Genomic DNA, 12,988 nt, shown 5'->3' on the forward strand with positions numbered 1-12,988 from the left:
GATGTTTTTGCAGAGGCTTCCCTGAACCCTGACTCTTTGCCTCCTGCTCCTGTTAAGCCTGATAGGTATTATAGGGTGCCCGAAGCTCATAAGTATTTGTTTAAGAGTCCTAGGGCGGACCCAGAAACTATTTCTCAAGGTGTTAAAGCTTCTGTGGTTAAAAATCCTGTTCCCACTGATAAAGAGGCAAGGGCTTTGGATAGGTGGGGAAAGAAAGTGTATACTTCTTCCACTCTAGCCATGAGAGCATTGAATTGTCAGTTTCACATGCTAACATTTCAGAATTACCTCCTTTCACAATTGAAATCTAAGGTGGATGCTTTGGCGGGAGGTGTTGAGTGTAAAGAGTTGCTGGATTTGGTTCATATGTCTGAACAAGTGGGTAAGCATTCTTTGCAATGTGGTTTTGATGCTGTACAGGCCTCCTCGAGGGTGGCCGCTACTAGTTCTGTTCTTCGCAGGCATGCCTGGTTGAAGGATCAGAATTTAGCTGAGCATGTTAAGACAAGGATTTTGGATGCTCCTTTACAGTCTGATGTGTTGTTTGGATCGCCTGTGGAAGCAGTTTTAAAGAAAATGGAGGACAAAGCTAAGTCTATGCAAACTGTTAAAGATTTTTTGCAGGTGCAGCCACCGAAATTTAGTAGAAATTGGCCGGCTAAGGGGTGGACTTATCCTGCTTATGATTCCCAGTCTAGGGGTAGGTCTAGACGTGGTAGGGGCAGGGCTCAAAGTTCTTTTAGGCCTAGAACAGGGAGTTCACCTGCTCAGCCTTCTGGTGAGGGCAGGGGTCAGTCCTTTCGTTAACAGACCCAATGACCTGTCTTTTCAGCTGCCAGTAGATTCCCGTCTGGCAGCTCCTTTGGGAGGAAGACTGTCTCTTTTCAAAGAAAATTGGGATTTAATTACTCAAGACAAATGGGTGTTGGATATCATTCACCACGGTTACAGATTTTATTTCCATACAATGCCCCCTTTCAAAGGCATGCCAGACGTTCCTCCTCCACAAAGAAAAGAGGCTCACAAGCAAGTTTCTCAATTACTCCAGATAGGGGCCATTCAGCCAGTCCCTGTATCAGAAAGGGGCCTAGGATTTTATTCTCGCCTGTTCCTAGTACCAAAGAAAGGGAACACGTGGAGACCAATTTTGGATTTATCTCTCCTCAACACTTTTCTGGACATTCCCAAGTTCAGGATGTTGACGTTACAACAGCTTTTACCTCTGCTGGGCAAAGATCACTGGATGGTAACTGTAGATCTCAAGGAAGCTTACCTTCATGTGCCTATAAGGCTAAGTTGCAGGAAGTATCTGCGGTTTCGAGCTGGAAATTCTCATTATCAGTTCTCTGCATTGCCCTTTGGCTTATCTACTGCGCCCAGAATATTCACAAAGGTTCTGGCTCCAGTGATAGCTTACTTCAGGCTTCAAGGAATTCAAATCTATCCTTACTTGGACGACTGCCTGATTCTGGCTCAAGAAAAGGAAGACCTTGTACAGCATCTGGAACATGTTATAGCAGTGCTAAGATGCCTAGGGTATTCTGTGAACGAAATAAAGTCCAGTCTAGTACCCTCTCAAGACATGTGCTTTCTGGGTGTGAGACTGAATACAGCAGCCCAGATGGCCTTTTTAACCCCGGACAAACAACAGAGTCTATCACTTTACTTCCATCAACTATCTCATCAGTCCGTGCTGACTGCAAGGACAGTCCTTCAAGCATTAGGGTTCATGGCATCTTGTATTCTGGTGCTTCCCAATGCCAAACTGCATATGAGGAAGCTACAATGGTATCTCAAAAATGTATGGACACAGCACTGCCAGGATTTGGACACTGTCATTCAAATTATACCTTGCCTTCAAACAGAATTTTTGTGGTGGGCTCAGGAATGTCACCTAAACAAGGGACTCTCTGTGACCCGGCCAGAGGCGAGTCAGATTTTAACGACAGATGCCTCGGACATTGCTTGGGGAGCTCATCTAAATGGAAAGTGGATACAAGACAAGTGGCCTGCCAGACTACTGCATCTACATATCAACATGAAGGAGATGTTAGCAGTCCAGTTTGCATTAATGGCTTTCAAGGAGTTACTTCTTCCGGGGCAGGTGTTGATTCTAACAGACAACACAACTGTCATGTGGTACATCAACAAGCAAGGGGGAACACATTCTTATCCTCTATGCAGGCAAGCAATGATTTTATGGGAGACTGCGCTAAGCTTGCAACTAACTCTTCAGGCAAGGTTTCTGCCAGGAGCACAGAACTCCTTAGCAGATGTGTTAAGCAGACAAATCATGGATCCCCACGAGTGGAAACTGGATCTTCATGTATTTCAAAATTGACAGTGTCATGGGGAACTCCAGACATAGATCTGTTCGCTTCTCCACTAAACCACCAGCTGCCACAGTATTGCACAAAGGGGTTTCATCACACAGCTTGGAAAGTGGATGCTCTGTCTTTCAGTTGGAAAAACCTTCATGTGTATGCCTTTCCTCCTCTACCTCTTCTTCCAAAGGTACTATTAAAGGTCAGACAAGACAGGCCAAGGATGATTTTGATAGCTCCAGATTGGCCTCGGCAACACTGGTACCCACTCCTCCGGAGTCTGGTAAGGAAGCCTCCATGGCCTTTGCCTCTGATTCCTCATCTGTTATCTCAGCAGGATGGTCATCTGCTCAATGTCAAGCTTCACTCTCTTCATCTAACAGCCTGGCATATTCTGTGTTGAAGCACAGCAGGTCTCAACTTCCTCAACAAGTTTTAAATGTGATTATGGAAGCTAGAAGACCTAGTACAAGGAAAGTGTACGCAGAAAAATGGAAGAGATTTTTATTTTGGAGTACAGCAAAGAATTTGCAGGTTTCTGAGCCTAATTTGAGTGCGGCTCTTCAATACCTTACTGAGTTATTGGACAAAGGTTTGTCCTTCTCTTCTATTAAGATTCATGCTGCAGCAATTTCGGCTCACTATGATTGTGGCCCACCATTGTTTTCGCATCCTTTGTTCAAGCAGTTTCTTAGAGGGGCAAAGAATATAAGGCCCCCACGTAGAGCTCCTACTCCTGCTTGGGATCTCAATTTTGTGTTGGAAAAACTTACTCTACAACCTTTTGAGCCTGCGGCTACTGCTGAATTGAAATACTTGTCATGGAAGACTGCTTTTCTCTTGGCTATTACTTCTGCAAGAAGGGTGTCTGAGTTGCAGGCCCTTATGGCAGTAGAGCCATTTTTGATTTTCCATAAGGATAGGGTATCATTACGTACTAATCCTTCCTTTATGCCTAAGGTGGTTTCTAGTGTGGCTTTAAACCAAACTATTCATTTGCCTACGTTTTATGCAGACCCCCAAAATAAAGGGAAAAGATTTTGCACACTTTAGATGTACACAGGCAATTGCGTTATTATTTAAGCAGGACTAAGGATTTTAGGCAGTCTCAGCAGTTGTTTGTTTCTTTTGCTTTGAGTTCACAGGGCAAGCCTGTGTCAAAACAAACTATTTCTAGGTGGATTGGCTTTTGCATTGCATTTTGTTATTCCCATCATGGCAAGGAGATTCCAGCTGGGATTAGGCCTCATTCCACTAGGGCTACTGCCACTTCAACAGCATTTCTAAGAGGGGTGGCAACTAAGGATATTTTGGAAGCAGCTACTTGGAGTTCAGTGCATACTTTCTCTAAGCATTATCACCTTCCTATCTACTCTAAGTCTAGGGCTGGTTTTGCCACAGCTGTTTTGCAAGGCATGTTGTCAGCTCCTACTTCTTTATGATTTGCCAGCCTCCCTTACCTCTGCTTTGGGATTCTACCCAATAGTAAGGACTGCAGCAATGGGAGACGAAGAACATAGTACAGTTTTGTACCTACCATAAATGTAGATGTTCGAGGATTCCATTGCTGCAGTCCAATTTACCCTCCCTCCTTCCCCTCTGTGTTTAGGGGTGGTTGTGTAGGTGAGTTTACATGCTTATATTTTTGTACATGTTTTTGGTGCAGGTATTTTGGGCCTTGTCTTTTTAGGGTCTTCTGACATCTGGGGCAAGAAAAGACTGAGGATATGGCGTCGGTCATGCGCATTAGTACCCTGACGTACTGACGTCAGTCTAATGCGCCCTGACCGACGTCAGCCTTATACTCTGGTATTCGGGCCGACTGGACGCGGACTATACCCAATAGTAAGGACTGCAGCAATGGAATCCTCGAACATCTACATTTATGGTAGGTACAAAACTGTACTTTTTGCTACTTTGGTTATATTATTTATTACAGGAGCGTTCTTCCTTGGGTAGCAAACTTTGACTTTTTATTTCTTGTATTTGTATTGTACTGTATGTGAAGCTTTTCTCCCCGGGCCTCTGCTGAAAACAGGTTCTGTAGACCCAGGCAGACCACCCTGGTAAACAAATATCAAGTAAAATAAATAAAATAAATAAGTAAAAGGTAAGTAATCCAAGGATAGGAAGCAGCAGTATAAGAAAACATGACAGGGATACCAGAAGTAGTAACCTGCACTCCCCAGGGCCCAGTACACCCTAGGGAGCAGCCTCGATTATAAAAAAAAAAGAAATACTAAATCCCTCATCCCTGCCTTGTTTCCTTGCCTTCATCCCAACTAAAGATATCAGGAAGGGTAACCCCAGTGCATAAGAAATAGAAAGCATCACAAAGGACAATGGGTGCTGCAGACACTATTGGCAGGATTGCAAAATATCTCAGGGTTACAAATTTCCATTCCTAACTAAACAAAAAAATCTTGACGTTTCACCCATGCCAAGTACATTTAGTTGTCCCCCCACTATAACAGCTTTTCCAACTAGGGGTCACAGAGCCTGTGCCAAAGCAGGATTGGAACAGAGGCCTCTACTCTCAAGACTCAGTAGTGCCCGGAAAGGAAGGGCCCATGGAATGCTGTTCCAGGATTTCAAGGCTATGTATCTATATAAAGCTCCCAAAAGTCAAATTTCTGACATTGAATGTCCTCTTACCACACCCATTATCTCAAGCCCTGATGGTTATCCTGAATGTCTAAGATGTCTACCTTCACATACTGATGCACAGTGACCACAGATGCTCCACAGATTTGAGGTTGGGGTCCCACTGTTAGTTTATATCCTTTCGCTTTGGTTTGTCTAGTGTCCCAGGTCTTTTACAGAATGCTTTGCTTTTTGCAAAACTTAAAGGCATTCATATTTACACCAAACAAAATGATTACCTCATTCTAGCTCTGCCCCAAGATGAGGCAAAGTGCACTGTGCACTAAAACCTGGGGTTTCCTTCAACATTCTTAAGTCAAATCTCTCCCTTTGCTGAAGTCGTGTTCCTTGGGTCCTTACTGAATTCCAGCAACCTGAAGATCTGTCTCCCTCCAGAAAGCAAATAACTCTGCAAACAATGGTTAACAACCAGATAACTCCTGTGACCAGTGGAGTTGATGATTTCCACAATTATGATGGTCCTCCAGGGCAGACTGTACATGAGAAAGCCCCTGTGGTATCTAAATAGTATCTGGAACCATTTTTATCTATCTATCTATTTATTTATTTAACATGTGTTTACCAGGGAAAGTCTGACTTGGAACTAAGCCAATTTTCAGCGAAGGCCCGGGGAGAAATGCTCTAGATGCATATCTATTGTGACATGGTAAGAAACGGGAGCACCCGGAAGAAACCACACAAATGCAGGGTGGACATGTAGACTCCACACAGAAGGCACTCCAGCTGAGAATCAAACTGGAGAACCTCTTGCTGTGAGTCGACAATGCTACCACTGCACCACTGCACCATTCCAGTCACAGCCTTTTGCGTAGATGACCCCTCTGCTGCCATGTATCTTCAAAGAGCTATTTTAGACAAATAATCTGATCAAACCAACCAAATTGGAACCATCAAGCAACAGTTTCACAATCAGAAATTAACCACGAATGCTTCAGACATTGCCTGGATGGCATACTGAGACTGAGGAGACCTCACAGCAGAAGAGGTATGGGATGCAAGTCAAAGAAAGCACATACATGCAAGGGAGATAATGGCTCTGATTTACAGCTGCAGATTCTTCAAATCCATCTGAAAGATTAGGGTGTTGCAGTTGGCAACAGACAGCTCTAATTTGATATTGTACATCAACAAATGGGGTATCTGCAAGCTGACCATGTGTGGCAGACAGAGAGTTCTTTAATCCCAAGTGATGCTATGGACAGTCGGGTCTGTATTGAAACACTGAATGCTGAAAACAGCGAACGATGTTTCGTTGACACATTTTCAGTGAAAGCTGAAAATGTCGAAACCACAGAACAGCATTTTCATTCCTAGGGAAAGAAATCGCTGTTCCAACCAAAAAAAAAAAAAAATTAAACACTTCCAAACACATACACATGCACCCTAACCCTAATTGTACCCCCCCCCCAAAAAAAAAACAGTAAACTGAATACACATATACACGTAACCCAACCATACATCTAACAGAAAAAAAAAAAGTAAACATTTTAAAACATATGCACTTACCTTAACCCGCACCCTAACCCTAAGGTCAGTAACTCTTGCACATTCATGCTCAGGAGCTATACCGTACAAGGGTCCACACTACACTGCAGAACACAGCAAAGCAACAAAGCGGTCAAGCAACTTCTTTCCCAGGGAAAGAATTCGCTGAACAGCCGCTTCGCTGTTTTGCCTGTTCGCTCTGTATGTGTCGACGAAAACTCATTTGACAAAATGCATTTTCGGCGTTCTAATAGGAACCCAGACAGTCTTCACCCATCCTTGCTAAACTCCATGGGAAGCAGATCACATGCAGTCCCCCCCCTGAAAAGGATGTTAGATGAGGATGTTTTTACTCCAACGTGTTTACAGGTGCGGTGGAACAGACGTAAACTTGTTTCTCTGTCCAAGCAACAAACGGCTAATAAACTTCTGCTCCTTCTACTTCACATGGGCAGTTACATTTCTGTATGCATTCATTCTGATCCCAGGATGATTCAAAAAGTAAAGGAGAAAGGGCCAAAGATGCTATTAGTAACATCCTTGTGGCCCAGACATTACTGATCCTTGTTTCTCATTCAGACTTCTAGGATGGATTCTCACATGCAGCCCTTGCAAATGAGCCTCCTAACTTTAGATAAGGGGGAAATGTTACACCCCAAATTAAAAACACTGCAGCAGACTGCATGGAGGATTTTTCTCTTTTACCTTTCATGCACCAGTTTTCTGAGAATATGCTGACCATACTAAAGGAGGTTAAAAAGCCTTCCACAAAGAAATCCTCTTGCCCAGCATCTACACATCCTGTTAAACATTTCTTGAAAGGAGTCCTTCATCTGAGGCCACCAAGAAAAGGTATTGCTCCTTCATAGGACTGGAATTGTGTCTTAGAAAAGCTGACAAACCTCCATCATGAGCATGTCATTAGTTATCTGGTTTTGCCGTGTGTGTTAGTAAATGTTTTTTCCTGTGTACGTCTGGCCAGTATCGTTTTTAAATAGACAATGATGTTTATTCTGCTTACTTCAGCCATCCTTTGGTGGTGCTATTCTATCCTGGATCACTTAGGTGCACACCGATTGGCTACAACTCCACTGATTAGGAGGTAACTAGTGTGGGAGTACAGTTTTGAGCCTTTGTTTCTGTATAACAATGTAGCTTGTTCAGAATACTTTTGATCACAAACTTAACCTGAGAGTCACTTATCCAGTTATCTTTGCCAATGTCTTTCAAGTCCTCTTGTTTGGATGACTCTACAGGTAGAGATTCTAATTCCCAGACTTCCTGGGCCATCTCCCTACTGAGCCCCACTCCCCAAACCTAATGTGAGCAGCCAATGGGGTGACATCTGCTGAGAAGTCAACGACCCAGCCATAAAGGAGATGTAGCCCACATCAGTGGTATGAGGAAAGTGGGGTATAAGAGACTAGGTTCAGGAATGAACATGGTAGAAGTTGGGCATTGTGCAATACTGTGATGCATTGGTGGGGAGTATGGGTGACATAATAAAAAAAATAATAAAAATAAAATAATTCAGCAAAACATAGGCAGAGAAATCTGTCTGAATGCCACATAGGAAGACATAAGCAAAACTTGCACCTAACGCATTAGGGAAGATAATGGGCAGATCAAGCTTATAGCTTTTATATTTCCCTGCGGTAGCAGAAGGTAATAGTACTGAAGAACATGTTGCACTTCCTTCCATTATGCAGTTTTGTTACACTTTGTACTAAAGTACTGCAGCATTCCTTCCATCGCTTGTATTTTCTCATTTTTTTTTTCTTTCAGAGGGGTGTCAAGCAATGAATACACAGCACTGGAGAGCCTTTGTAAAAATGTCATGAAAGAGAAGCAGCCTTTTGAGAGACTAGAAGTTAGCAAGGAAACATTACTGGAAATGTTTAAGGTATTTATCTAACTAATTGTTATTGAAGTCTTATTTACAGTTTAAAACTATTCTTAAGACTCGTGTTATGCTACCACTCAAATTCCAGGATATTCTGAAGGCAATATCACTCACCTAAAATATTACATCAGATTTTATTGCAGCTTTCCTAAGAGTAGTCAGGCATGCAGGAAAACAAACATGACTATATTGTACATAATATTTAAATTTTAAGAAAAAGAATAACACAGACAAACTTCTGGAGATACCCAACAACATATATAAACTTCTGGAGATACCCAACTGTGTGTGTGTGTGTGTGTGTGTGTGTGTAAAATGTCAAAAGGATGAATTCATAGATAATTCTAGGCTAATGACCTATGGGGCCTTTCTAAGCCTAATCTAGTTTTCCCAAAAGAATATGGATGTCCTGTATCCAAATAGGACATTGAGGGCCAGGCATTTATAAGGTACCTCTGGCCATAAGGGACATGAGTACCAGGCCTGGTGTAAATTTCCTATTCTCCATACACTGGTCTAGATGTGGTTAAACTGGGTAATAAATGAACCCAGCTCCACATGGATGGGAAGCCTGTCCCATAGGAGGGGCAGTCTCTGTCTCTCCAGCATGTTCTGTTTAAATCACAGACAAACATTCAAATCCCTATACCTTGCATTTGTGGTACTTTTGACTTGCAAATGTGTAGGAGATTCTTAAGTGTGGGGTTTGTGGATGTCTTGTAAGTCAGGCATAGATCACCCCTCAGGAATCTATAGGAGACTGAGTAGAGAGAAAAGGCCTTAATGTGGTCTGCATAAATCCTCTTTGTTGCGCCTTGTATTCTTAATGTAAGTAACCTCTGAGGTCACTGTAGTTGCTGCATATGCTTGGTCAGGTGCATGACAAAGGGAGTATTGTAGTGTATGTTTGGTTTGATAAGGGTGAAGTACAGTGGGATAGTGACCTCTTTGGACCTAAATGCCATACACTTACTTATATGTTGCACAGCATAAAAAGGACTTTCTCACCGCTGTGGCCATCTGGTCGTCGAAGGTAAGGCTACTATCTACGTGCGTACCCAGTTCCGTGGGTCAACTCTTAGGGTATAGTTTCAACATGGTAATTAGCTGGGGTAGTTGACTTCCCAAAGGGACAGTTATGCATTCCCTTTGGTTTATGCATTTTGATTGATGTTTCCATGTTTGATGATTTCCCTTGCAGAAGTGATGCAATAACAGCCCATCCCAGATGTGCTGCCATTTTGCTTCTGGCTTCCTGCTTTGTAGTACAAGATCCAAGCCTGTGATCCCCAACAGTGAAAATTAAACCATGATTCCTACAAAACAGCAAATTCCAATACTCATTGTTAGTGTTTTTGCCAGCACCCCCCCCCCCCCCCCACACACTACACTCCTGACACTTCTGTTTACCAACACTGAGATCATCTGTACTTTGAAGAATGGAGAATACTCCAAGCAAGCTGCTATATGAAATATCTGAAGAACTCTGCTTAGTTGTCTGACCCCCCACAGTAACACAGAGGTAGTTGCTAGTTTCCAATTCTCTAACATATTTCATAATCCCATTTAAAATAATCAAGAAAAAGCACACATTGCATATTAAACTTGTTTATATCATTCTGAGAGCATATGTAATTGGTGACCAAAATTACAGTCCTTGGAATAGCAAAACAGTTATTTACACAATGGGGAAATATACACTATGTACAATTGTATGGGATCTGAAAAGTATTCCCTCAGCTCTACTGTTGACGATTATTCATAGATTACACATTCTTCTTTATTACCAGCCTAACAATTTCAATTATGTAAAAGAGAGACTGAAAAACTAGACAGAAATGTAGTCAAAGGATAAAACACCTCTGTTGTAAAGATGGAGTCCGGATGCAAGTACAGCAAAATTCCACAGATTAGAAGCCAGGAATGGTTTTGAACAACCCAGATAATTTGTTGTTTTTACTGAGTGTGGAAAGTTGCTGAAAGGATGAGTGTCGCAGTTGTTCAAAGTGAATATTATCTCAGACTGATGGCTATTTTCAATGCAGAGCTTCTGTTTGTGATTCTTCCAGCAGAGTGAGAGCGAGGGAGAGTCTCCCCAGAATTACACAAAGAGGTGTCCTATGTTTCTAAAGGTCATGAGCAGAAGATTGTTCATCAGAGTCCAAAATATCCTGACAGACTGAAGTATTACCTAAACATTTCTCAACATATTGTCATCAGTCTGGTCGTTACTATAGAGGACTAAAGGTCTGACTTGTTAATGAGCTGTTTCCTGTGCCAAGGGTACAGGGTTTGAATCTTTCCTCTTTCATCTGTATACTGTATAATCTTGAGCAAATTCTTTAACCAGGTAGTGCTTCGGGACAATTAGGAATTTAAGTTAGACTCCATAATAATAGTTTCCTTGTCTGCATGTCTAGTAACTACCTATGGGACTATAGAAAGTGCATTTTTCCAACTTTCCCAAATATTCTAAGTGTGGAAGATTGATCAGTAAACCAAATAGGTAATCATATCATTGAAAGAACTGGTGTGTGTTAATTTCCTTATTATACATTTTTTTTATTGCAATAGTGTTTCAGCTTTGTATTTGAAACCAAAAGAGAAACTATTAGGAGTAATAGCAATATGAAATACCTAGTTGTTTTCAGAATATTTCTCCACCAGGATCAAGGATATTTTTATATGCAGAATAGCCTATGAGAAAAAAAAATCTGGTAAAGTGTGAGCCGTCAAAATTGAAGTGGACTCTGCTTCTCAGTCTTCTAGTGCAAAGGATGTAATCCCTGACCTGTTAATGAAGTGCTTCCTGTGCCAAGGGTACCGTGTACCTTTGAACAACTCTTTTAACTAGGGCTAAGCACTTCTTTAATGATCTCCTGAACTGCATACTTAGTAACTACCTATGAAAGGTAATTTCTTATTAAAACAATGCCTAAATGCAAAAATGTCTTGATTAAAGATTATCTACATATAATGTAATGCAATCTGCTTCATATTAGAGTAGGACATTTTAGTGTCTGAAAATGGTGAGGTAAAGTGTGTGCGTATTTTTAAGCAGTTGGATTCTTTAACCTTTGAAAGAGTTCATAGGAGCTGCAAAATGAGCAAGTCGGAAGTCCAAGATGTATCTCCCACTTCAAGGATGGAAAAGCATGTCACGCCAGTGATGAACTTGCAGGCACCCATCCAGTCGTCTGGAAGGTAAAGGTGTCACTCTGCTTAACATGCAAGGGCTATTTGCCACAGAAATGGGGCAACCATTGAGTGATGAATCTATCCCTCAAGTGTATTTTATTTATATGTTGATGAAGATTCACATCCTTGGTTTGGGTGTTTGTGCAACCATTCATGCTGTGAAGATGTAAGACCTCCATTAGGGTGTGGTCTATTATGACATGGAATGCCAGGCACAGATCTCTATGCTCAGTCTATAACAGACAATGTATAGGGATTGGGCTTCTAGTCTGTCTTGGAAGCTAAGGGTTTTTAGGCCAGTAATCTTTCATCAGGAACCCTTAAGTCCTTTTGTTGCTGCATGATATGTCTGTCTAGATTATCGCAGGGTACAGAGAGACCATAACAATTTAACCAAAGTGAGTAGGTATGGTGTGTCCTTGACAAAACTAAACTGTTGTGGGTCCAATTGTATTAAGATTTTAATGTCATAGTTTATGAAGTCAGGAATGACATGTTCTATGGTCTTACAAATTAAGTAAAGCTGATGATTGTGTAATTCCCAGGGTTTGTGGTAGTGCCTCCTTTAGTCAGGGACACCACTACAGGTGTTTTCCAAACCTCAGGGCCATATCTTTCGGCTAGACCTAAGTTTAACGGGTGCCGAATGCACAAGCTTGTCGGGTTCTATTAATTAGCCATCCAGGTAAATTGTCTGAGTTTATGGAATTTATGGTTTTAGTTTTAGAACATAGTGATATTGGGAGGTGAGAGGAACTTGGGGGATTTGCAAAATTTCAGTGACTTTTTCTGGAGTAAAATTAATACTAAATTTGTTTGCAAGTACAGTAGCTGTGCCTTTAGGGGTCAGATCAAGTAGTTCCATTTGAACTACTTCTACACACTGGAAGGTGTTATTTCTCAGTTTACTAAAATGACTAAAGAAGGATTTGTAGTTATGTTTGGCTTCTGATGCCAGTTTTTGTTCGTATTCAGCTTTGGTCTTTCTGTTGGTCATGTTTAGTTCCTTGTTGATCTTTTATCACATTTTTAATATGGGTGGATTTGTTATGGGACTTCTACAAGTTATTTGTATATACAATGTATTTATAGTAGTGAACCACAATTTCCCATTTTGTTTGATCATAGAGTGGATTGGTAACTATGTATACTTTCTGTGTGGGAGTAGAGTTCAGGTGAAAAAGTAGAAGTTGTAGTCCATGGCAAGTTATGGCTTTGCAAGTATACTTTGATAACTCATCACAGAATTTAAGCAATTTAGTATTTTTAAAAGGCTGTGTTAGTGAGTACCAGCTCCAGAATGTTCTGGTTCTTAGTTGGCTAAGGAGTTATCATTCACCTGGGCTAAGAATCCTTGAATGTTCCCAACTTTAGAGGTGTAGGTACACCAGTTAATTGAAATTGCCCAATGTAA

General features: G+C 41.5%; 1 protein-coding gene across 1 annotated transcript in view; it reads left to right on the forward strand.

Moving 5' to 3' along the window:
* Nucleotides 1-12,988, forward strand: part of LOC122795693 (threonine--tRNA ligase 1, cytoplasmic-like) — an 846,051-nt gene that overhangs the window by 191,305 nt on the left and 641,758 nt on the right. Inside the window, exon 5 of the mRNA XM_044063990.1 lies at nucleotides 8,259-8,376. Coding sequence (XP_043919925.1) covers nucleotides 8,259-8,376 — 118 coding nt within the window. The remainder of the gene's footprint in view (nucleotides 1-8,258; nucleotides 8,377-12,988) is intronic.

The sequence above is a fragment of the Protopterus annectens genome, chromosome 2.part2 (genome assembly GCF_019279795.1).
Source record: "Protopterus annectens isolate FY-2018-M chromosome 2.part2, PAN1.0, whole genome shotgun sequence".
Classification (NCBI taxonomy): Eukaryota; Metazoa; Chordata; order Ceratodontiformes; family Protopteridae; genus Protopterus; species Protopterus annectens.